Source organism: Gymnodraco acuticeps, unplaced genomic scaffold (assembly GCF_902827175.1).
Source record: "Gymnodraco acuticeps unplaced genomic scaffold, fGymAcu1.1, whole genome shotgun sequence".
NCBI lineage: Eukaryota > Metazoa > Chordata > Actinopteri > Perciformes > Bathydraconidae > Gymnodraco > Gymnodraco acuticeps.
Window position 1 is genome coordinate 30,766 of NW_022989904.1, and position 22,862 is coordinate 53,627.

General features: G+C 39.3%; 2 protein-coding genes and 1 long non-coding RNA gene across 5 annotated transcripts; 2 read left to right on the forward strand and 1 right to left on the reverse strand.

The window, feature by feature from the left end:
• Positions 1–528: 528 nt before the first annotated feature.
• hmgb1a (high mobility group box 1a) lies at positions 529–4,563 on the reverse strand. The gene is made up of 5 exons (XM_034207314.1): positions 4,414–4,563; positions 2,036–2,196; positions 1,647–1,792; positions 1,312–1,486; positions 529–1,209 (listed from the first exon to the last, which is right to left on the reverse strand). The coding sequence occupies exons 2-5, from the start codon at positions 2,180–2,182 to the stop codon at positions 1,057–1,059; spliced, it is 621 nt and encodes a 206-aa protein (XP_034063205.1). The 5' UTR covers positions 2,183–2,196; positions 4,414–4,563; the 3' UTR covers positions 529–1,056.
• A 3,278-nt stretch (positions 4,564–7,841) lies between these two features.
• uspl1 (ubiquitin specific peptidase like 1) lies at positions 7,842–22,264 on the forward strand. Of its 3 annotated transcripts, none has more exons than XM_034207244.1 (9): positions 7,842–8,060; positions 9,013–9,169; positions 9,926–10,048; positions 10,150–11,101; positions 11,855–11,965; positions 16,833–16,962; positions 17,509–17,634; positions 19,648–19,808; positions 20,333–22,264. In XM_034207244.1, the coding sequence occupies exons 2-9, from the start codon at positions 9,044–9,046 to the stop codon at positions 22,057–22,059; spliced, it is 3,456 nt and encodes a 1,151-aa protein (XP_034063135.1). In that variant the 5' UTR covers positions 7,842–8,060; positions 9,013–9,043; the 3' UTR covers positions 22,060–22,264. The 3 variants fall into 3 exon arrangements, with proteins under 3 accessions (XP_034063135.1, XP_034063141.1, XP_034063149.1); XM_034207250.1 differs by having other exon boundaries at positions 7,899–8,060; positions 9,013–9,707; XM_034207258.1 differs by having other exon boundaries at positions 7,902–8,060; positions 9,013–9,113.
• On the forward strand, positions 13,978–15,299 carry LOC117540531. The gene is made up of 2 exons (XR_004568181.1): positions 13,978–14,022; positions 14,564–15,299. It is a non-coding gene; the product is annotated as an uncharacterized LOC117540531 (long non-coding RNA).
• Positions 22,265–22,862: the final 598 nt, after the last annotated feature.

A 22,862-nucleotide genomic window follows, 5' to 3' on the forward strand; every position in this document is an offset into this window, starting at 1 on the left:
CTACAACTGTCAGTGTACCTCCACCACGCCAAGGAGCTTCGACACACAGCTTCTTGGCATAGAATCAGGGTAGCGTTGAACATGCATGATACAATAAAATGTTTTAGTTCAGTTATATTAGGGACAGCTAGTAAAGGCCTGGACATCCTCCTCACTTAGCCATCTCTTAGCACAGCATAATAACTCAATTTCACTTTGCGTAGACTAATGCAATTAGCACACAAAACGCACCTCCAAATGGAAATGAATAACTCTTTAGTCTTAAACCATTTACTTAGAGGAATAATCAGTCCCATAGACGTTTGTATGATATTTAATGATCCAGGCAGTTTTGTTTGTATTGATTTTGGCAGTGCTTGCATTCCAGTGCAGAAAGTTACTGTTTATCCTAATACTACTTCTATAATAGGGATATTATAGCTTTGACTCATAGGAATTTTGCATTAATGTTCACTTAAACTAGTGTAGACTTTGGGTGGAGTAAAATAAGCTAGCTCTTTTAAGACAGAACCCGCTCACACACAAACACAATTTATTAAAAAAAATGTTTATTGACATCAGAAGCAATTTAAATTTCAACATTAAACAAGCCGTTTTTTTTACTCTTGCTATTACAGTGGTACATAAAGATCAGTCGAACAACTGTGATACGTCAATTTTGATAACACATCATTTAAAATGAAAACACAGAGGAAAAAGGAAAATAAGAGACACTCAGATCTAACTTAGAACTGTTTTTTTATGTGCTGTGTACCTCTAGCTAAGGAAAATACTGTAAGCCCACTCCTTTACACTGTACCAGGCAGGATAGTGGTCTAGGAACTATCACTGAAAAAATAAGACTGGCAGAAAGATAGACACGATACTTGTGTAGTGTCAACTATGCAAAAAGGAGAAAAAAAACTGTACAGCATAAAAACAACTGATATACACAGCTTTTTTAGTTTTTTTTCTACCCCTTGGATACTAATGTATTTCTTTCGGTAAGTGACGTGTGTACAAGGGGGTTGAATGCTTTATAAACAAGAAAAATGACCACTACACGTCATTCCACATCTACTCGTCATCATCATCATCAAAGTCGTCATCCTCCTCGTCATCGTCATCATCATCGTCATCCTCCTTCTTCTCTACCTTGGCCGGGGCTTTTGCTGCAGGTGCGGGGGCACTGGTTCCTGTTTTGCCCTTAGCGCGGTATGCTGCTACGTCCTGGGAGGGATGAATGAAAACATATTGAACTAATGCCCATACAGTCACTTGTAGGTAGTATCATGTGTGCTATTTGCATACAACAGATCACTGCGTCTTTACCTTCTCATACTTCTCCTTCAGTTTAGCCGCTTTCTTCTCAAAGGGCTGCTTGTCCTCTGAAGCGGTGCCGTTCCACATCTCCCCAAGCCTCTTGGCAGTATCTCCAATGGTCAAACCAGGGGACTCTTCTTTCACCTTAGGGCGATACTCCGCGCAAAAGACGAAGAAGGCAGATCTGGAAACAAAGAATAAGATTGTCATTTTCATAGTACAACAATATTCACATTGTGTCTTCATAACATAGGTCAGCTGCTTATGATTCAGATCAGTTTTGTTCTGGAGAAAGAATTCTATTTCAAGAGAGTGTCAAATATTGAATGACTTGCTGTACTTACGGGGGCCTTTTGGGTGCATTGGGGTCCTTGAACCTCTTCTTCTTGCCTCCACTGGCTGGAACGTAGTTCACCATCTCTCTCTCATAGCGCACCTTGTCCTGCCTTGCCAGGTCCTCAAATTTTCCTTTCTCCTTAGCAGTCAATGGCTGAAAGAAGAGAAGTCATTTGCTGATTGTACTGTCAGAATATTCCTTTAACAAAAAGCTCAGATTTCTAGGTTTGGGATATTTTACTTATTGCTCAATGTGGCAACCTAAGTGTAGATAATCAAGATAAACAATCAACATCCTGTCCCTGAATTAACTTGATATAGGTAAAATAGTCCATTTAGAACAATAAAATGTAATAATCTGACTATTTTATAAATGGACATCATCCATTCATCCTACCTTCCATCGCTCAGAGCACTTCTTGGAGAACTCGGAGAAGTTAACCGAAGCTTCAGGGTGTTTCTTCTTGTGCTCCTCCCGACAGGTCTGGACAAAATAGGCATAGGAGGACATCTTGCCCCTGGGCTTTCCTGGCTCTCTCACCATCTTGACAGTTGAATCTAAAAACAAAGGTTTAGGTTAGCTTTTATTCAATGTATACTTGAATCTTATGTTTCATTTGGAAATAGGAACAAGTGGATTACTAGCTGGGATGTTGTGAAAAATTTCCCAAATACACTTTAATAAACATAATTAAAATAAATTGTGATATTTGTTTTTTATTAATTATTATAATTCCAATTATGAATCATACACAGCAGGTGGTATATCCACCCACAATGTTAATCGTGTCATACAATAGGAACATCTTTATGTCCCTCCATTGACCACTGGTGTTGTTGATGGCACTACTTAAGTGACCCGCCTCCCCTGTGGTCAAACTGCAAGTTAGTACCCTTTAAACAGTCTGCTAAAAATAAAGCCGTCCGGCAAAGAAGGGGCTAATGCGGAAAAAAACAACTTTATTTAATAACTATTCGTTAATCTGTAACAGGGTCTTTTCATATAACTAAGTGGTCAACTACAATGTTGGTGGTTTAAAACTGTCTTAACACACCGATATGTAATCAAGAATAAAAATCACCAAAAACGCCCATAAATACATTTATTCCATCTAGGGATGCCCGTTTTGGTCCATATCACTTTCACATGTTGTGCAAAAGTTCCCCAAGTGCAACGGGATAACATAAACCCCAGCCCTCTGCGGGACTAACGCTAAGACATTTTTGTGGAAAAAACTACCCTCATGTCTCATCTGCCATGAAAAAAGACCGTCTGGACCATTCATGTTCATGTTTTATCCAACAAATAACTTGAACACAAAAAAGACACAAATTGCACATAAAAGCTTATTTATTGAAATTAAAACACGTAAACTGCAATTCGATGTAATTTGACAATAGTATATTATAAGTCTTCCTTTCCTCCTATTCTGAAAATAATTCCGTTCAAATTGCAAATCTGTTAAAATCCGTAATTGTCCAATGTATTTTTCCCATTAAAATGCCTACTGTAACTCCCCGTTAAAGCTTGTGTCGACCGAAGTAGTAATGGCGCATAGGCTTTCGTTAAGGAAAAGGAGGTCAACAACGACAGCAATATTTCTTCTTCCATTTTGTGAGAATGCCTTCTTCATGAAAGAAAGTCCCCCTCAAATGTCTCCTCACTCCCTTCAGTTCGCTTTGAAACTCGACAAATGTGTCTGGAAAGCCGGCGTTCTATACAAAATATTTCCCCGATTGAATCCTATTGCACTAGCCGGTTTGTATAGTAATACATTGGGACTGCACTGTGTCTATGAGCGGCTGCTGCTGCCTTGGTTTCTATGAGCTCCTAATGGCCGCTCGTCTTCATCCACTAACATGGAGAATATGGCTCCTTCTCTTTGTGTCAACGCACAGCCATGCGATAGAGGGCAGAGCGACCGCGGCGACCACTCTACTTCAACCCCCGAATTAAACCCTTTAACATCATCGGAAAAATATTGCAATAGCATTGTTGGAATCACGAAAGATTGGTCTTTCTTTTCACGTCGTTACATTTGATAGTTACCGGTTTGTTTTTCGAGAAAACCCGGTTAGAAAAAGTTGATCTGAACTGCGCCTCTGTCACTAGCCTCGCTGCCTTTCCTCCTATGCGAATACAGTCAGCCATTACAGTAAAAGCGCAGATCGTGAGGTAATTTTTTCACCATCTTCTCGGGAGAATTATAGCAAACAATCATATGGACTTGTATACTTTGAAACATTCTTTCTTTTTCTCATGTTTTTGTAATTTTTTATGTTTGCATTGCATATCCCGTACGCTCTCCAGTCTTCACATGACAGCCGTTCAGCTTCGCAATGCACTGCAATGGCTAGCAAACGGTGAGTTTTCTACCATTGTCGCTAACGGTGTCGTCCACTAGACATTCCTGAATTTTTACACGATATCCACCGTTCAATTTGACTCCATTTTATAACAATGACACAATAGTAATATACAAAATTATTTATATGCTACAAAATTGACGATTATCGTCGAATTCAGTCAAGGTTAATATTTTGTTCTCGTTTTTTTAAAGAGCGTCTGGACCACACCAGGCAGGGCACTGTAACGTTACCTGCTTTGCGCCGGCTATTTTTTTTGTTTTTTTGACGTTTCATCGCAATAAAATCATTTTCAAACAGTAAGACATAATGTATTCAATCATAGCAAACACATAAGTGAGATATCTAGATTTGTTATCATACTTTTCATCATTAAGAACACTTAGAATTTTCGCGTGTGATACTTACCTAGGGACTATCGCTGGATCTGAATGCTCTGCAATGGCTGTATGTGAGGAACACAGGCGATACGCAGTGTCTTCAGTCTTCAGCTCTCTAACATTACTCTCGACGGGGCTCTCACCCCATTGGCCAGCGCCCGGTCTAACGCTGCTCTGATTGGACGGGGGCTTTTCATTGTCCTAATAGAAGACGAGGTTCGATTGGCTACCTTTTGTGAAACGTCACTGAAATTTTCTGAGGCGCGTGGATACAAAAATATTCCAGTCCCAGCATGCTGGAGCTGGTAGTAGTGTAGTGTGTTTGACATAGTATTGAATTCACTACGTTGAGCACAGTGTACAGTAGGCAAGTTAAATGAATGAGAAAACGTGGGGCGCTTGTAGGCAGTGAACGGACAAGCTGTAAGACGTTGTGCGATTGTGTTGGGTGGGCTGCACACCTCTTCCTCCACCACCTCCATTGTGCATTATCCTCAATATACTTAGCTTATTTGCAAATTATGACTTTGAAAAAATGCATAAAATAAACATCGCACGTTCAAGTGTAACACGCAACGGACTCTTTTTTTTCATTTATTCGCACTTTATAAGACATTTTATAGCATTACGACAGGATTTAGAATGAAAACACAATACCAATTGGGTTAATGACCTGCCTTTTAATTACATTAAACCGTAATTTTCATTTGTCAGAAAATGATATATGTCACTATACCGTAACCACACAGTGTTATATTAGTCTTTTACAAGAAGAATACGTAATAATACTTTTAGCAAGCACTTAATATGTCTGTATTTGAAGTCCCTAATAGGCTAATATAAAAAATATATAAACAGGCATCAAATCATGGTGAAAGCATTTAATATGTATACTAGGACCCAAAGCTTTTATTTTTTTCAGATTTATATGTTTTTTGGGGGTAATTTGAATGGGCTTACAGTACTCATTGGCAAATGATAGTGTGCTCATCTCCAGGTAAAACACAGCCTTATCAAGATCAAAGAGTTACATAGTTTACGCCAACGTTTTTGAATAGAGCATTTTATAGTTAAAAGTATGGCATTTGAGAGTAATTTCAGGTCGACATATATATTTGTTTTATAATTAGACTGATTTAAATATTGCTTGCAGGCCGGTGTTGTGCAATATTTAAATATTTAAACTTGCTGATAAACCCATAGATATAACAGTGAGACTCCACTCTCTACCCCAGACACATGTTCTGTGCAATGCAATGGGTAAAACCCCTAAATTCAACATGCTATAACAATATAGTCAGATTTGAAAAAGACAATATTGAGGTAACATTTATTTGAATATTTATTTTATCTGACATTGTTCTGGACCACATTAATATAAACATATTTTACTTTACAAAACACTGTCCTACTTTTTGATAATTTAATACAAATTAGAGTACAGAATACCCTGTACGCTATACTATACCCTACATCCACCTGTTTTTCTGTCATATGTAGACAACAGCACTCTAAAATACTGTTTTGTTGTGCAGCTGTTAAACTTAGCTCTGCCAAAAGATGTCCAGATGTCATGTGATTATGTGTTTGCTGATTTGTCTGACCAACAACAGATGGTATTAGGTTGCATATATATTAAATGTTCTTCACACATTTAGGCTCTTTAGAAACTAACTGTAATGAGGTGAATGACCCTGTAAAATCACTCTAGCGCCACCATCAGACAAAGATTAGAATTTGTTTAATTAGTGTTTTTCCCAGTATCATTATGCTATCACTTCACTTACTTACTATATTATTGTAATATAAAATGGTTATAGTAATTTTGCATAGTTAATTGTGATTACATATTTTAACTGGATTCAACCCTTACCCTTCCAAAAGGTACAATTCTATGTGTGAACTTGTGACCTAAGCTTTAGCACCACCATAGTTACAAAATATAAAATATCACATAAAATGAGACGAGAAAAAAATGGCAACCATTGACCAAGCTACTGTACACCTTTCAGGATGATGATTTCAGACTGTGAAAAGGCCTTCTTCAAGATGACTTGCTGATTTGGTGGGGGTGGGGTGCCAGAAAAAAAGAGAATGCCCATGTCCTGTTGCAATACATGGAATATGCCCACTGAAGGTGAAATACTCATGCTCATTAAACAATTAACTGTTTCTAAATGCAATTTCTGAGGAAATATGCTTTTCCTTAGCAGCTAATATAGAAACAAAAGAAAAATGGCTGACACAGAATTTTTTCTTATCCTTGAATTAAGAATGGGAAGGGTGAAGTGGTTCCAAATGCCAATCACAACCCAGACTCAGGCCACATGTCTGTGCTGCTGCCTCCCTGTCTGTGTCTCATTTTGCATCAGGAGATGCCGCGGTATAAGCTATCCTGCTCATGAGGAGGCGGCCGGTTTATGCATTCTAATGAGCACTCCCTGGGAAAGATATGCAAATTCATTTTGTCATCAAGAGGAAAATTGAGGACAGGAAAGTAGCAGATACAGGAGGGGCTTAAGGGAAGAGGGCACATGCAAAAGGGGGGGTTGGGTGCGGGGAGACATGTGTGCACACGTCTGTGAATGTGTGCTGAAGAGTAGAGGAGCATGGGGTGTAAGATTTGGGCTGTATTAAAGCACCAGATTGAGGGACATATGTAACCCCCAGCCCCCACTTACCTACCTCTCATATAAATAATACATTCACCTTTTATTACTAGACCAAATCAGTTAACTACAGAATGGGTGAAGAAGAAATCAAATAATCAATATGTATGAAATATCTTTAAAAATAGAATTGACTCTGGGGACTTACTGCTTCAAGTATATTTGACAAATCAGAAGAGACAATCAGGCTTATCCGTTTTAATATTGAAAATCCATCCATCATGTATTACACAATTAATGTAAAAGGATGTTTGTTCTTCTGTTTTATCAGTTTAAAAATATAACCGTTTTGCCTACTACTACTACTACTACTACTACTACTACTACTACTACTACTACTACTACTACTACTACTACTACTACTACTACTACTACTACTACTACTACTACTACTACTACTACTACTACTACTACTACTACTACTACTACTATCCGTTTTAGTGATTGAAAATAAATTAATAATAATAGTAATAATAATTCAATATAACAATAATTGCTTGTTAAAAAGTAAGACTTGTTTCTAAGCAGTTTATAGTTTCCCCTCAAAAACATGCCATTCCACATATCCCTGTAAAAGAATGACTTGGAAGACAAAAACAATGATAACCAAGGCCTAATACTCATAAGCATAAATGAGCATGCTATTAAATAACGTGATTCAATTCAGCGTATCTTTTATCACGTGCATGTTCTCGCATGGATTAGTCCCGATTTCATGGGCAGTGTCGTTTTTATCAACATACAGTACAAGCAGGAACAATAACTTGAACAGAGGCTACTGCAGTTCACTTGAACTACCAAGAGGGGACCAGCGGAACCTTTGTCTGTAAGAGGGGGAAGACAAAGGCCGCTGCACAACCGCCCAACGAGTGGAATAACGACGTTTGTAATACGAACTGGCATAAGGGTGCACATGGACTCTTTGTGGATTAATAAATGCGGCTCTGCGTGGATGAGTTTCGCCGACCTACATCGTTATATTGGATATAATTTAAATCTGGTGTCGGTACGTATATTTATTCATTCACAAATACTGAAAATGAGACTTTAGTGCCTGAATTAATGCCCGGCTCTTGGCTAATATGTTAGCATGCTAGCAGCAAGGTGCAGAGGCTGATGGTTTGGTAACTGCGTGAATTGTTAACTTTAATGTTAGGATTTTAAATAGAGTTTACACATCTACAGTAAGTTTGACAGGTTTAAAAATCAAGCCATTTAAGTATTTATCGAACCCTAGCTAATTAGAATTGACTGTTTTGCATCTTCCTAATTAGTTTGGCTCCTAAAAGGAGTTAACGTGTTCTCTAAAGGCCGCATTTGCCATGGGAAATGCTCATTTACTCAGTGTGTCAATTTAACAGTTTCCCATGTATATTACAATCTCTTTATATTGTTTTAAAGGTTAACACTCATGTGTTAGGTCATAGTGGACCGCTGGTCCCACGTGTGCCAGCTAACATATATCTTAGGTTAGTTTTTGTGAAGATAGTCAGTGAAACAGTTTTTTATCCTGTATTATATCCCGTAATGATTTTTGTTGTTAGCAAAAACGGCTACACCTAATTCTGGATTATTTAAATGTTGACTGTAGACACGTGAAGTAAGTAATCATTAGTAATAGTAAGTAATATACAAAAGTTCACATTATTATTAATATCATTTTAGGAAATCAAGGAATTCTAAATACAGTTACACTCATACAGTAAATTAAATACCTGACAGATCATAATTCTTTATGACATGGATGCGATCCTGTCAAACAAGTATTGCCACAAAGCTTTTGCTCATTGTTTTGCACCATACAGTCAATATAACTTGAAACATTAAAGTGAATGGTATTGCTGTATTAACAATATACCATTATCTAACACATCTATATAGTCTTATGGTCAATTTTGTTCACACAACTCATGTATTGAGTAACATTGCATTATGTGGTGCTGTATTGTTCTCCCCAGCTCCTCAGGACTGGAACCTGGTTGCAGTGACATGGTGTTATTTTTTGAATGGCATCGGACAACTATGGATCAGAAGAGCAGCAGTGGATTGCCAATGACTGGTGAAGACACTGGTTTGGGGGCTTTGGCCTTACCACTGGTGGGGTATTTGGGAAAAGTCAGTAGAGCTCTTGTTTTCCTCTAACAGTTGTCACTTGCGCAAAGCTGAATTATATTTGAAAAAAATACTGTGACTTTGCAGTACCAATCCAAAACATAAAAAGGAAATCTTTAGTAAAAGGCGAAAGATTTTTGGGTAGGCTTGAAGCCTATTATTTATGTTTTTATAAGAAACTGTGTACTACATGATTTTGTTAAAATGATCTATTTAGAAAAATAATCTTATCTACAATTCAATTATAGACCTATTTAAATGTAACTTCATGTATACTTCATCCCATTAATAACGATGAGTGAAAACGTGAAGCCAAAATCTAGAGTGAAAAAAGAAAAATCACTAAAAACTGAACATTTCTGTCAGCAGTTTTACTCTTGCTTGTATGCGTCACCCCTGCAAGGTAAATCAAATACAAAATTCTAATTTTCTTTTGTTAGTTTAATGCATGTACAGATGTGTATATAAATGTGATTGGACGAATACAATGAATGCTGCTGACAGTGGTGGAGAAAGATGCTGAAATATGACAGTGAAGTGGGTAGGTAGAAATCCATTCATCTGATACACATGTATAACGTTTTAAAAACATTTTTGTATGAATTGCAAAAAAATAGATGTAAGTTTTACACAGATTTGCATGTTCTTTAAAACTGTTTGATAACTTGTGTTTTAATATGCTACAGTGAAACAATCATCCTTTTTTGTGGCATATCGAATTAATACCATGTTTCTGTGATCTTAATGATCTTTTTGAAGGTTCAGGAAAGAGCCGCTTCACTTGAGTATTGTCCATGGTGTACCTCGAAGGGCTCGACCTATGCTCTGCGCTCTTATCGCATCAACCTCCAGGAGTCCATCACACTCTGCACAAACCCACAGGTAAGTCTTAGTTCATCACAAACATCCAGCTGAACAGCCATGTTTTATGCTTTTCTTTCAAGCAGCCATGTTAAAATCTTTCTGTTTTTGTTTCTTCATAGTGCCTTTTCCCCCTGGTCAGCCGCTCCTTGGAGGATGTTTTGGCCAGCTTGGTTCCTGTGGAGCCCTCAGTTGGGAACAAGAGAAAAAAAGAAGGAGGAGAGTTGATTGGACCAGTACACAAACGCCTGCGACTGAATGAATCCGACAGTCTTGGACCACAAAGCATTACGGACGACCTCATGAAAGAAGCCGGGCAAGGTGCTTTAAACTGTGTCATTAATGGCCAACATGCAGCACCAAAGGCAGGCGATGAAAGAGTTAATGGATATAAGGATTCTCCAGTTGTAGAGACACCGCTACAGGAGTCATTACAATATGAAGATGATATTTTGGACCAGGAACCAGAGAATGCCACTTGTACGGATGTTTTTGCTTCTGCTACACGTTTGACTCCAGCTGGACTCCTGCAGTGCTCATCAGAAGCCGCGTTGACCTCTGATGCGGCTGAGGTTGCACTTTCTCATCATCGTGTTTCTCCTGATGTGTCAGAGGCCGAGGATGACGTCTGTCAGGAGAACAGTCCTCCTGAGGCGCTGAACAGACGCTGCAGTCTGGACTCCGATCAGTCCTCTTTTGCAATTGATTCAAACGGAATCAATACTCCATCACCTCCGCACAATGAACAGACAGCCAGGACTGCAAAGAAACCATTGACTACAGACAGCATCACATGTAAGGACTTGGACAGCATTAAGTCCAAAACAGAGTGTTTGTCCCCTACCAGGATAACCACGCAGTCAGACGAGCTTGTATCTTCTCCGAATCATCTTTTCTGGAATAACTGTGACAACCTGTGTTGGCTGGACTCGATGCTTATTGCTTTGGTGAGCTGTAAGAGCTTGAGAAGGAGTAAACCCAAAGATGAGCCTCAGCAGTCTTCTGTCTGGCAGCTGATGAGAGGATATGAAGATGTTTGTGCTGCCACCCAACTCCATCAACAGACTGACAGAGGTATGTTGTGCACATCCCTGAGCTCTATTGTATCTTCTGCTACTGCAATACAAAAGAGCTGCTTGTTCTAAAACAGCACATTCAATATTACATCACATGCCTTTAGGGTTTTTTCTAGGAGAGGTCAGAAGCCATAAATGGCGCATTAAGGTGTTTTAATATATTTGTTTATATTAATAATGTAATTGTAGATTTTTTTTAATGGAGTACATACATATAAGTGTGTTACTCATAAGAGACAATAAACTGTATTTCAGAGATGGTTGATTAAGGAAATACCAATACAGAAGATGAAAGTCCTTCATTGTTTCTTGTGTGAATCTCTTGAGAAGCAAATCAAACTTCTTGAATGTGCAATGTCAAGCCAGGTGTACATGTACAGAAATCTCTCCAAATGTACACAAGGTTTTCATTTTGTTAGGTTTTTTACTTGGGTGTAAAGTAGCACTACCATCAATGAAAAATTGCAAATTCTTTCGACTAGAAAGTCAATTGAGTATTTACTCGTGATAATTTTTTTGTTTTTATATATAGATATAATGGAGTGCATTACTCAGAATACCTTTTATTCATCCCACAGAGGGGACATTTGCATTTTCTACAGCAAGAAAGAGCCAAAGACAGCTTAATATTAACTAGCATGCATAAAAAAAAATATATATATATTAAAGATTACAAAAATTACACAATTTATCAAATACACATCTGTAAACGTTTTGAAGATATAATATATAATGTGTGTTATCTATCTAGATGGTGACGTGCGGGTGCCATATCATGTGCTGCAAAAGGCCAATGCAGAACTACACACTCTCAGGATGTCCATCTTCAAACTGCTGCAGCCCAAGCTGCACTGCAAGCTGGGTAAGCTCAGTCACTGAAGACAAACCAGTGCTGAAAGGAATTGAACATTGTTGATGAAGTAATGTTTTTGGACATTCTTGGTTAATGTCTTTCTTTTGATCCACATTGGTGCAGATTTAGGTCATGGCAGCCAAAAAAACGGGTGTGTCGATATGAGGAGATATTAGCTCTCAGGATTATATTTAGAAATACATTCTGAATGGTCATTCCCGAGGTTTATTTGCACAGTGCACAAGTCCTGTTTAGAATACCTTTTTAGTATGTCATGGAAAAGGCAACAATTGTTGTGCACTACTTCATCATAGTCATCATTCATACTTTTCTAGCTTAATGTTCTCTCAACTTGGTTTGAAGACTGTGCAATGTAGCAAAGATACAATTTCACACTGGCTACTTCACTGCACATACATTGGTTGACAATACAAAGGTTAACAATACAATTAGACGATGTTAGGCCAAGGCTACATTTTGGATACAAGAAGTGTATGAAAATAAAGTAGTAAAATATTTCTTGGATTGTTTCTGGTGCTGCCAGACATGATGGGAAATCCTTCTCAGTTCAGAAACAATATGCAAATAGTGCAAAGCTACTGTGAGCATGGGGGAGATGTCTGAACAAATATTTTTCAAACTCGACAACACTGTGCTCCCAGGGCCCCTCAAGCTGTTCATGAATATTAGATTTCATACTGCCTTTCTTTTGCCAACCAGATCACATGAAACAGTGTCTCAGGGCTTCTTAACATTTAACAAACTATGAATATGTCATACCCACTTAACGGGAAGAAACTCGGCTAACTGACGATACGAACTATTTTTACCGAAACAAAACACAAGTCTCGCAAGAAGCGTCTAAATGAGCCCTTAGCGAAAACAGGCTAATGCTATTTCTCTAAAAAGAAAAACGATCTTTTATACTTCATACCATGAGCGTCGCAGCCATTATATGAGGGTGGGACAAGTCCCTCCCACTTTTTCAAATGATTAGTTTAGACCCCCCCACTTTTACCATGTGGAAAGTCCGTGAATCGGTCTATCCACTCGCCGCACTTTGTAGAGCGCTGTGTCAGTGCTTCACTATCAAATCCATTCCACTTGCTTATTGAGAGAAGGCCCAAATCAATTAAACTCCGTACCATGTTTTCACTGCTACTTTGTACCAAGGCAGATTCTCACATAGCGTGTGCATGTTCAAGGAGTGTTGTTATAGTTGGACAGCTCAGATCTGTTGTATAAAGCGATGCCGGTAGCGGAGGTAAGGCACACACACACACACCAAGTGTTCAGGTCATCAAAGCTGACGATCTCTTGGTTTGATATGTTTTCTCCCCCAGACAACATGGACATAAGAAAAAAACAATTCTAAGAAGAGGAAAGTAAGTCTTCAGCTGGTAGCAGTTAATCAGTTAACAGTGATGGCGGCGGCGGCAAAAGCGTCTCACTTCTGGAGGAGTTTCGTCTTTATGTCATGATAGAGAGACACAAATACTGAATAGTTTAGATGAGAAAAGGCATCGAAATGCCAGGTTACTAGTATTTATGTAAACAGGGAACATGAATAACCGATCTCTCTTTGCTCATGTAAACACCATGATGTCCATGTAGAGAGTGTGTTTTACTGGAGCCTCAGTTCGATAAGAGATTATTTTCTGAGTTCTTTAATTTAGGTACTCTCTCTCAAAATGGTAAGGTGCATTATGTTTTAATTATACTTATCATTCAGAAGCTTTTTGTGTGTGTTTATGTTTTACCGAGTGCTTATAGGCAATTTCCATCCCAGTATTCAGTTAACTATTTATTTTCTGTGCACATTACATAGACTAGCTAATATTCTACCTACTGCTTGAGACTTTGAGTCTTCAAAATGTCCAATATCACAGACTGGGACTTACTTTAGAGTCAGTTGTATTTACATTCAGTATGACTTGTTATGATTCAATGTGAAAGAGTATACTGCTCAATAAATAGTGATCACTTCACCACCTCTCTTGACATCTAGGCGCTTGAGTGAGTCAGAGGCAGAACACAGGGACAGTGGAGAGAGATCCGTTGCTGAGGTGAGTGATGAAAGGGAAATGAGAGTTTAGAGTAAATAGTGATGTGGACTCTCATCCCAGAATTTTAAGGAAATCAGTGGGGATATATAACAGGAAACATTTCAGTCAAGGGGCATCATATGACCAATATAGACAGAAGAGCAACATTTATTTGAACATTTAAGTCAATGATACCATTCCTAGGTGAACTTAACATCTGTATGGAGTCAGATCAGTCTCAATATTAATACATGCTCACAGAAGGATTCACAAATGTATTTTGAGATTTATATATAAATGACTCTCCACAACAATATCTCTCAATGCACTCATATATTTATTGTTGTATATAAATGATCAAAAAATGGGCATTTAAACTGCTTTTTATTAATTCAACGACGGCTCTGAATTAATAATCAAATATGTTTCCTTTCTTTACTACTGGATGAAATTACAAAATGTACCCATAATTTTCCTCACCACATAAAAGTATCAAACCACCTGTTAAAATGCACCAAAACCCCCCCCCCCCCCCCGTTAAAAATGTCCCCCCCACATTCAGGATGCTTCCTACGCCCATGCTTCATACTATCTGCACAAACGACATATCATCTGAAAGCTGAGATTCCACAGATTCCATTGGTATAAGTCTCATCATTGCACGACCAGAACTCACTGAGCGAGCAGCCAGAACAGAACAAGAAAACATCAGTTTTCAAAACCATAACAATAATTATGTCTTACCTTTGCTGTTTTGTGATCAAAAATTGTGTTCAAGGGAATAAAAACGCTGCTCAAGGTTAATCCAATGTCTCTGTCACTTTAAAATGATTACTGATAATCCGTTCTTCCATTTTTGTCCAAAACTGAGATTTCATATGCATGCTTGTGAGAGCTACAACCCAGCTTTCGGTTTTGGGCGTGCTGGCATGCATTCACCAATGGTAATGTTCAGATGGATTTTTAGGAACTTCCCCTCGATTCCATTGGCTCCAACGGTTCAAAAGAGGTGTCAATCATCAAAATCGACTGAGGGGGGCCAGAGATATGGCAAATCCACCCAGAAGTGGTTTTTCTTTTGCTAAACCTCTCTAAAAAGGTCAAATGTCGCTTGTTTTGCATCAATACAGGGTACTTATGTTATAATTTGGATTCCTAAAGCTTTTAGTCTCCGATCCCATCATTCAAGGGTGGTTTTCACTATAAGTAATGGTTTCTTTTTGGACTGACACTATAATCTACATTTCTTTACTATGTTCAATCTGAATTTACTTTAAAATAAAAAAATTCTATATTGATTCTGACTTTTCTACATCCAACTCACAGGTTTGTCATTGCTTTGAGAAAAAAGATGATTAATTTACCCCTTTTTAGAAGTGAAGATATAGTCATTTGTTCTGGGAATGTCATTTTCGAGCCTGAGGCATGGAAAACAGGCTCAGGGCTTAACAGGTTTAAAGGTCTCCTATTATGCTGTTTTTAGGCATATATTATTGGTCTCAGATATATACAAATATATAAAAAACATGTCTATGATGTGTTTTGCTCAAAATACCAAACGGATCATGCATTTTAGACATCCCTGTATTTCAGCCGTGTTTCAAAAGTACTGATTCTGTCTTTTACTTTAGATGAATAATAAGGAGCCACTCCCCATGCCCCTCTGAGATATTTTGTTAAAAAGAACACAACTGTGCTCAAGGAGGAGATTCAGGTGATAAGGTGGTGGGGGGGGGGGGGGGGGTTTACCTTGGTTGCTGATTGGCTAATGGTTACACAACCCAACAAATCGTTATGACATAAAGTGGCCAAAATCTGATCAGCTCATTTTCAGACAGGTTTTTATATAAATGGATCGGATTTCCTGAAAGTTTCAGAATCTCTTTACACAGAGGGGACACATGTTTATGTATAAAAGACATGACAAAGTGGATTTTTCATAATCCGTTCCCTTTTTAAGAAAGCCTTTTTGGTGTGACCTGTCATCACCATTAATATCTGACTAATATGTTTATTATTCAACTGTTAACAAGAGCAGGTTCTTCATAGGTCCCACCCCTTAATGCTGCTCTTAAGTACACCAGATTGAGGCATTCAACTTTGAACGGTAAAATGTGTGTGATGCAGTGTTTCCGCCAGACCAGGGCTGAGAGGGCGTCCACCCCGAGAGCAGGGGAGGGGGGGGGGTTGACTTGAGCCGTCCCTTATAGATACTGTCTTTTTACGTTAGTGAGCCGGATCATTTGGCTCGGCTCTCTTAAAGCGCCGGCTGTTTCGGCTCCCAAACGTCTCTTCATGTTACTACAGTTTACCACGGAGCCTCAGTTTCACCGCTGCGAGGCTCCGGCGCTCGCAGTTCACGTGCGTGCTCCACTAAACCCCCCCGCTCATCGCGGCTAAATCGCGCACGTTCCGTGTTGATGTCCTGCGGCAGGTACCTTCGATGTCGGGGAAACAATCTTCAATACTCCGAAAAGAATCCCACCAGACTCCTTTGCCCCTCCAACAGAGGGATGTCCTTGTCCTTTTTCCTTTTCGTTATTTCAAGAAAAAACTCTCGATCTTCTCTCGAATTATTAATATTTGTGGACGCCCTCGGCCCGAGTTCAGGGCGTCCCGAGCTGAATAAGGGCGTCAAATGACGGCAAGACGCCCCCCTGGCGGAAACGCTGGTGTGATGTTTTCAATGCAATGATTGTTTTAAGAACTTGTCGTCTCATATTGACCCAAAATAATCGGGATAATGATTTTTGCCCTAGAGAGTATAACCACAGCTTCCGTCAGCACCCCCCTGTGATGATGCTCTAACGGCTGCATGTTTGTGCCTGCAGGTCAGGAGGAGACTCCGGTGTTCGCCCTGCCGCTGCTCCTGAAGACGGACTGTTGGGCGGAGCCTCTCTTCCAGTCCACCTTTCACTGGGAGTTCAAGTGCAGCGAATGCAAAACTGCCACAAAAGAAAGGTAGATGATGATCAGATACTACATGATTTACTTAACAGAGTGATAGTGATGTGTTTATGTCCGTAGAGGTGTGTAGTTTGTGAAGTTTAAGCTATTTCTTTTTTGCTAATGCGTTGACAAAATCTGACAATTATGACATTTTGAACCAAAATAGATGCAGATTGACTAAGCAGAGGAGTCAATCTGCAAGGTGGATAACCACCTTGCATACAACTGCAAGGTGGTTCTCCTGTTAATAGTCACATACTTAATGCATTTTTAATAATTAATTAGTTCATTTATTTAGTCCATATTATACCTGAAAACATTGCAAAAGGCCTATCCGTTTACCAGAGCCCAAAAGGAGATTGCTTGTTATATTTGACTAGAGGTGGTAAGGTGTTACATTTAAGTGTGAAAGGAAAAAAAAAAGTAAAGCCAATCACCAAATTATAAACAAGTGAACGTTACCTATTTATCAATATCACATTGTTAGAAATGTATAATTATTCTCTAATGCAAGCAAACTGAACACATTTGTAATCGCTTTCTTTTTGTGTTTCTCAGAGTTATAAAAACTCTTCCCACCTTCACAAAGGTTTTACCTGATTGGCGCCCTCTTGATGCAGTCCACTTGGCCCCGTGCAATGTGTGCTGCCAGAAGAACCAGAGAAGGACTTTGATACTGGAGAGGTAATAATGATGTCAGAAATCAGACCACCACTTGCAAAGTAATTACATCTACTGTTCAAACCTTATTATTCTGTGGCACAGGGGTGTATTGTTTACCATGTCAATAAAGAATGCCTTTTCTAACTCCCATGATTATATAGGCAAGGCAAGTTTATTTACATAGCACCTTTCAACACAAGGCAATTCAAAATGCTTTACAAAAATGAAAGACATTAACCTGTTAAGCCCCATGCCCCTGCCCCCCGAAACAATATTCACGAAACTGTGTCTCAGGGCTTCTTAACATTTAACAACCTATTAATGTGTCATACCCACTTAACGAGAAGAAACTCGGCTAGCTGACGATATGAACCATTTTTACCGAAACAAAACACAACTCTAATGCCGAGTATCTGAATTAGCACTAAGCGAAAGAGTGCTAACGCACTTAGCACATAACTCACGGTAGAAATATTTGTATACTTCATCGGATCTGCACAAATAGAAAACTCGCGGCAGCAAAACCAGACAACACACAACTTCACTTTACAGGGCCAAAACGGCAAATACGTCTTACCGTTGCTGTTTTCTGATCAAAAGTTGTGTTCAATGGCATAGGAACGCATAAAAACGCTGCTGAAGGTTCATCCAATGTCTCTGTCACTTTAAAATGATTACTGATAATCCATCATAACATTTATGTCAAAAACTGAGTTTTCATATAGAGTGTATGAGAGCTGTAACCCAGCTTCTGGTTTTGGGCATGCTGGCTGCGCATCACTCATTCACTAATGGTAATGTTTAGATGGATTTTTAGGAACTTCCCCTCGGTTCTATTGGCTCTAACGGTTCAAAAGAGGTGTCAATCACCAAAATCGACCGATGGGTTCCAGAGACATGGCAAATCCATCCAAATGACCCTAGAAGTGGGTTTCTTTTTCTAAACCTCTCTAAAAAGGTAAAATGTCACTTATTTTGCATCAATCTTGATACAGGGTACTTATTATATGTTATAGTTTGGATTCCTAAAGCTTTTAGTATACCATCCCATCATTCAAGGGTGGTTTTCACTGGAAGTAATGTTTTTTTTATTACTATTTTCAATCTGAATTTACTTTAAAATAAAAACATCTATATTGATTCTGACTTTTCTACATCCAACTCACAGGTGTAACCTTGCTTTGAGAAAAAAGATTATTAATTTACCCCTTTTAGAAGGGAAGATATAGTCATTTGTTCTGGGAATGTCATTTTGGAGCTTGAAACCTGAAAAACAGGCGTGGCATTTAACAGGTTAAGAGCATTAAGAAACATATTATAAAATGGCATTTAAAAACAGTCATTTAAAAGCAAAGATAATAAAACATGAATAACAAAGGTACATGAATAAAAGTTATCGGGGCAAAGCAGCTTTTCTCTAGTCTCCAGTGTTTCCAACAAATTCAGTTTTGTTATTAGAAAATTACAATTGTTTTTTCCACGTCCAGCAGAGACATGCATGTTATCAGGATAACAAATAATTTATTTCTACGAGATGTGCTTCCACATCTACACCAAAAAATAATTGATGAATGTTCATTGAATGCCTACTTCTGTGTTAAAGTGGCAGTAATGACTCCCAGGGGGATTGAAATTGCCAATTAATTATTCCTAACACTTGAGATTGTGAGAAATTAAAAGATACCAGTGCAGAGCCTATATGGCCGATTGCTTAGCCTCTGGTATGGCTGCATTCACTTTTTTTTTTAAAACTCATCAAAACATCTTCATCTTCACACAGCTTCCTTTGGTCCTCAGCAAAACACCCACCATGTGTGAAACTAAACAAATGTACAACTGTGGAGAACATCTAAAAACAGACATGCATACATAAAGACGTCATTCATTTTAGTAGGAAATCTGTTCACAATGAAGCGCAACCATCTCATTATAGTACATGCAGTTTAATAATTACAGGAGTGCGAACATATTATTCACTGTGCTCTTCACTTTTCTATCTGTTTAACCAGATTTGTTGCTTTGTGTTTTGTTAAGTGTGGCCCCGGTGTTTGGGCTGCACTTTGTAGAGGGACTTCCTGACAACGATGTCAGCATCTACACCTTCTCCTTCAAGGGGAAACGCTACTCCATCACCACCGTCATACAGTACAACCACCAACTGAAGCACTTTGTCACCTGGATTTGTGATTCCGACGGTAGGTTTCCATTTTTTATAGTTGTATTGTTGAAATGTAAGTCGATAAAAAACATCCTTTGTGATTAAGGCATCAATATATATATATATATATATATATATATATATATATATATAGTCAATTAATACATCATTAATTGTATTTTAGTACAATTTTAAGTTGTTAGATGCTGTTATCCTTTGCAATATTTTTACATTAACATGTATAGTGAATGAGAACTCTATTTATCTGTAATCTACTATGTGCTTGTTTAAGTTTTGGTGGTAGATTGCCAACAGCACATTCTGCTGGACACTTCATGCAATGTTAACTGAGGAAGACTTGTTTCATTGCCATTTTATAGATAAGTTATTCTGCGGCTTGAGAGATGACAATTCCACATTTTACCTATTCTATTATTAGTCTGTGTTATGTTTTTGATTTTTTAACATTCTTTTACATATGCTGCTGTCCTGGCTCCTCCATTATGAATATCTGAGGCACTTTTATGCCGTTTATAGTTCTAATTGTGCATTGTCTTACAGGATCCTGGTTAGAATATGACGACTTGAAACATCCCGATTGTAAGACTCACCAAAAGCTCCCGGTCCTGGCTCAGGAGATGCACGTCGTCTTCTGGGAGGCGGAGGAGGATAAAGAGTCTCGTACCTGTTCTCCATCGAGCACGTTTTCTGAATGTCCCCCATCTGAGAATGAGAAGAACCCCTGTCTAAGTGAAAATGGCTCAACAGCGGACAATGTGTTGAACTTCTCCACCGATCAGTCTCTTCTTACGTCTCACAACGACACTGACATAATCTGTGCACTCTCAGCATCTGAAGACACAACGATCACGGCAGGAGGTGACACGTCTATCGGTTCCACAACGCTGCTGGACGCCTTCGAGGGACTTTCCCATGATGACATCATTACACTCACCCTGGTGGAATTAAAAGATCATTCAGAAATGCCTCCTTTGAACGAGAACAAACAAACCGAGGATGCGAGCGCTCCCAGCAGGGATGAAACACTTGACTCTCTACCCGATAGCTCTTCCGCTGTAATACAAAGTGAGCTACCCTCCATCTCCATTTCATCGGATTCTGCGGACGGCTCGTTGTGTGATCCTACATTTGTGCCTTGTGGAAAGAGAGGACGGGGCAGAGGCAGAGCAGCTGGCAGAGGCAGAAAGGTTGGCCGAAAAACAGTTACAAAGGTAGCGGCGCCAAAAGCAGCTCCGCAAACTTCACCAACTACATCGTCTGAGCCCTCAAAAGAAGTCATTAGCAAACCTGAGAGAGACGCTGCTTCTCAAAACCCACCGCCTGTTGAAACTACTCAACGAGCAGCCCCCATGTCTGCAACTGATACGCCACAGAAAAATCCCAATGCCACCATGCCCCCTCAGAACCCTCACTGGTCCTACATGCTCAGCCCAGTCAACCAATTTCAAAAGTCAATTGCTAAAGTTACCCCCTCCAAAACACCCACCTCTGTCCCTCTAAGAAAGCTCCCTCCTCCCATCCACTCAACGCCCAACCCTGTGAGGAAACAGCAGCGTCCTGTAGTGATCTTCCCAAAACCTCAGCTCAGGACAGAGGACAGCGATGGTCTCCCGCTAAAAGCCGCAGAAATGTACGGTGGATTTGGTGCGAAGAGCTCCCCAAGTCCGCTCCCATCTTATGCGCTTCTCAAAGGAAAATCAAAGCTGAGTCCACCTGTTACACCCAGCAACCAGATATCCCTATTGAACACTACGGTGGTGTCTGACACGCCGTTGTGTATGCCTGGAGCAACTCGGCTACCGGAAATTTCCTCAAAGAAGTCCTCGAAGCTTCCTCCAGGCCTCAGCGAGACAGAAGCCCTCAGGTACAAGCTGATAAAGAAGCTAAATGCAAAGAAGAAGAAGCTCGCTAAGCTGAATGAGATGTTGGGGCATCAAGGCGGGGCCAGCCTCCGACCGGACAGTACCATCCTGGGATCCCCAAACACCGTCACCTCCAGCACGTACGACAGCTCCATCTGCGACGACTTCCTCTCGGACCTGCTCTCGCCGGCAACGACCGCCAGCAACCTCTCCCCGGACAGCACGGGCTTCCTGGAGCTGCTCGCCAGCGGGCAGGTGGAGCAGATACACTGTGGGGTCAACGCTGCTGGAGCGCTGCCTCAGATGAACAACACAGACAACTTCCTGGAGGAGTTTCTCTCGCAGGCCGTGACTCAATCGCCGAGTGAGATGGAGACGGACGCCCTCAGTGAACTGTTCATTTGACTTCTATGAAGTTTATATGCTTGTTAAGTGTTGTACACCTTAAAATACTGTCTGCAAGTTTGGCATTGAAGTTATTATGTTTACAGCAGAGCTTGTTTGAGTTTTCTGTTTTGTTAATTAGAAAATTACTTAAAGTCTTGTGATGATTTTTTTTTTTAAATGTCATTTAATAAATACTTTAATGACTTTACTGTGTTGTACAAAATGTGTTGTGTGGTTTCAGCTTCCTCTTAGAATAAAAATATTTATAGTTTAGGTTTAAGTCAATGTAAACACTGACTTGCTAGTTAAATACTGACTTGCCTTAGACATGAGACTATAACTGAGGGCAAAACTGTTAAATTATTGTAACTGAAAGATTAACAGTTAATTTAAGAACACATATTTACAAAATAAAACCCTGTGCCGTCAGTCAGACATCAACATTGCTTTGATTATTAAGATTACACGTTTTTAACACCTCTGAAAGAAAACAAAACAAAATGTGATAATGCAGCAAGGTTACACGATGCATCATTTTCATTGTTTGCAGGAAAATATATCTGTAATTTACAGCACATCAATAACTATCTTTAGAATTGATCATTTAAAAATGGCAATGTTCAGTTGAATCTGTAAAGTTTAGGAGTAATTTTCAGCTGCTTGAACGTACTTCAAGATGAACTTTAATTATATATTATGTGCATTTAGTCCAGTGGTTCTCAAACTTTTTCTGTCTGGCCCCCCCCAAGCTACCCCCCAACATAAATAGTCAGGCTCAGTGGCGGCGCCAGAGATTTATTTTGGGGGTACTGTGGGGTAGC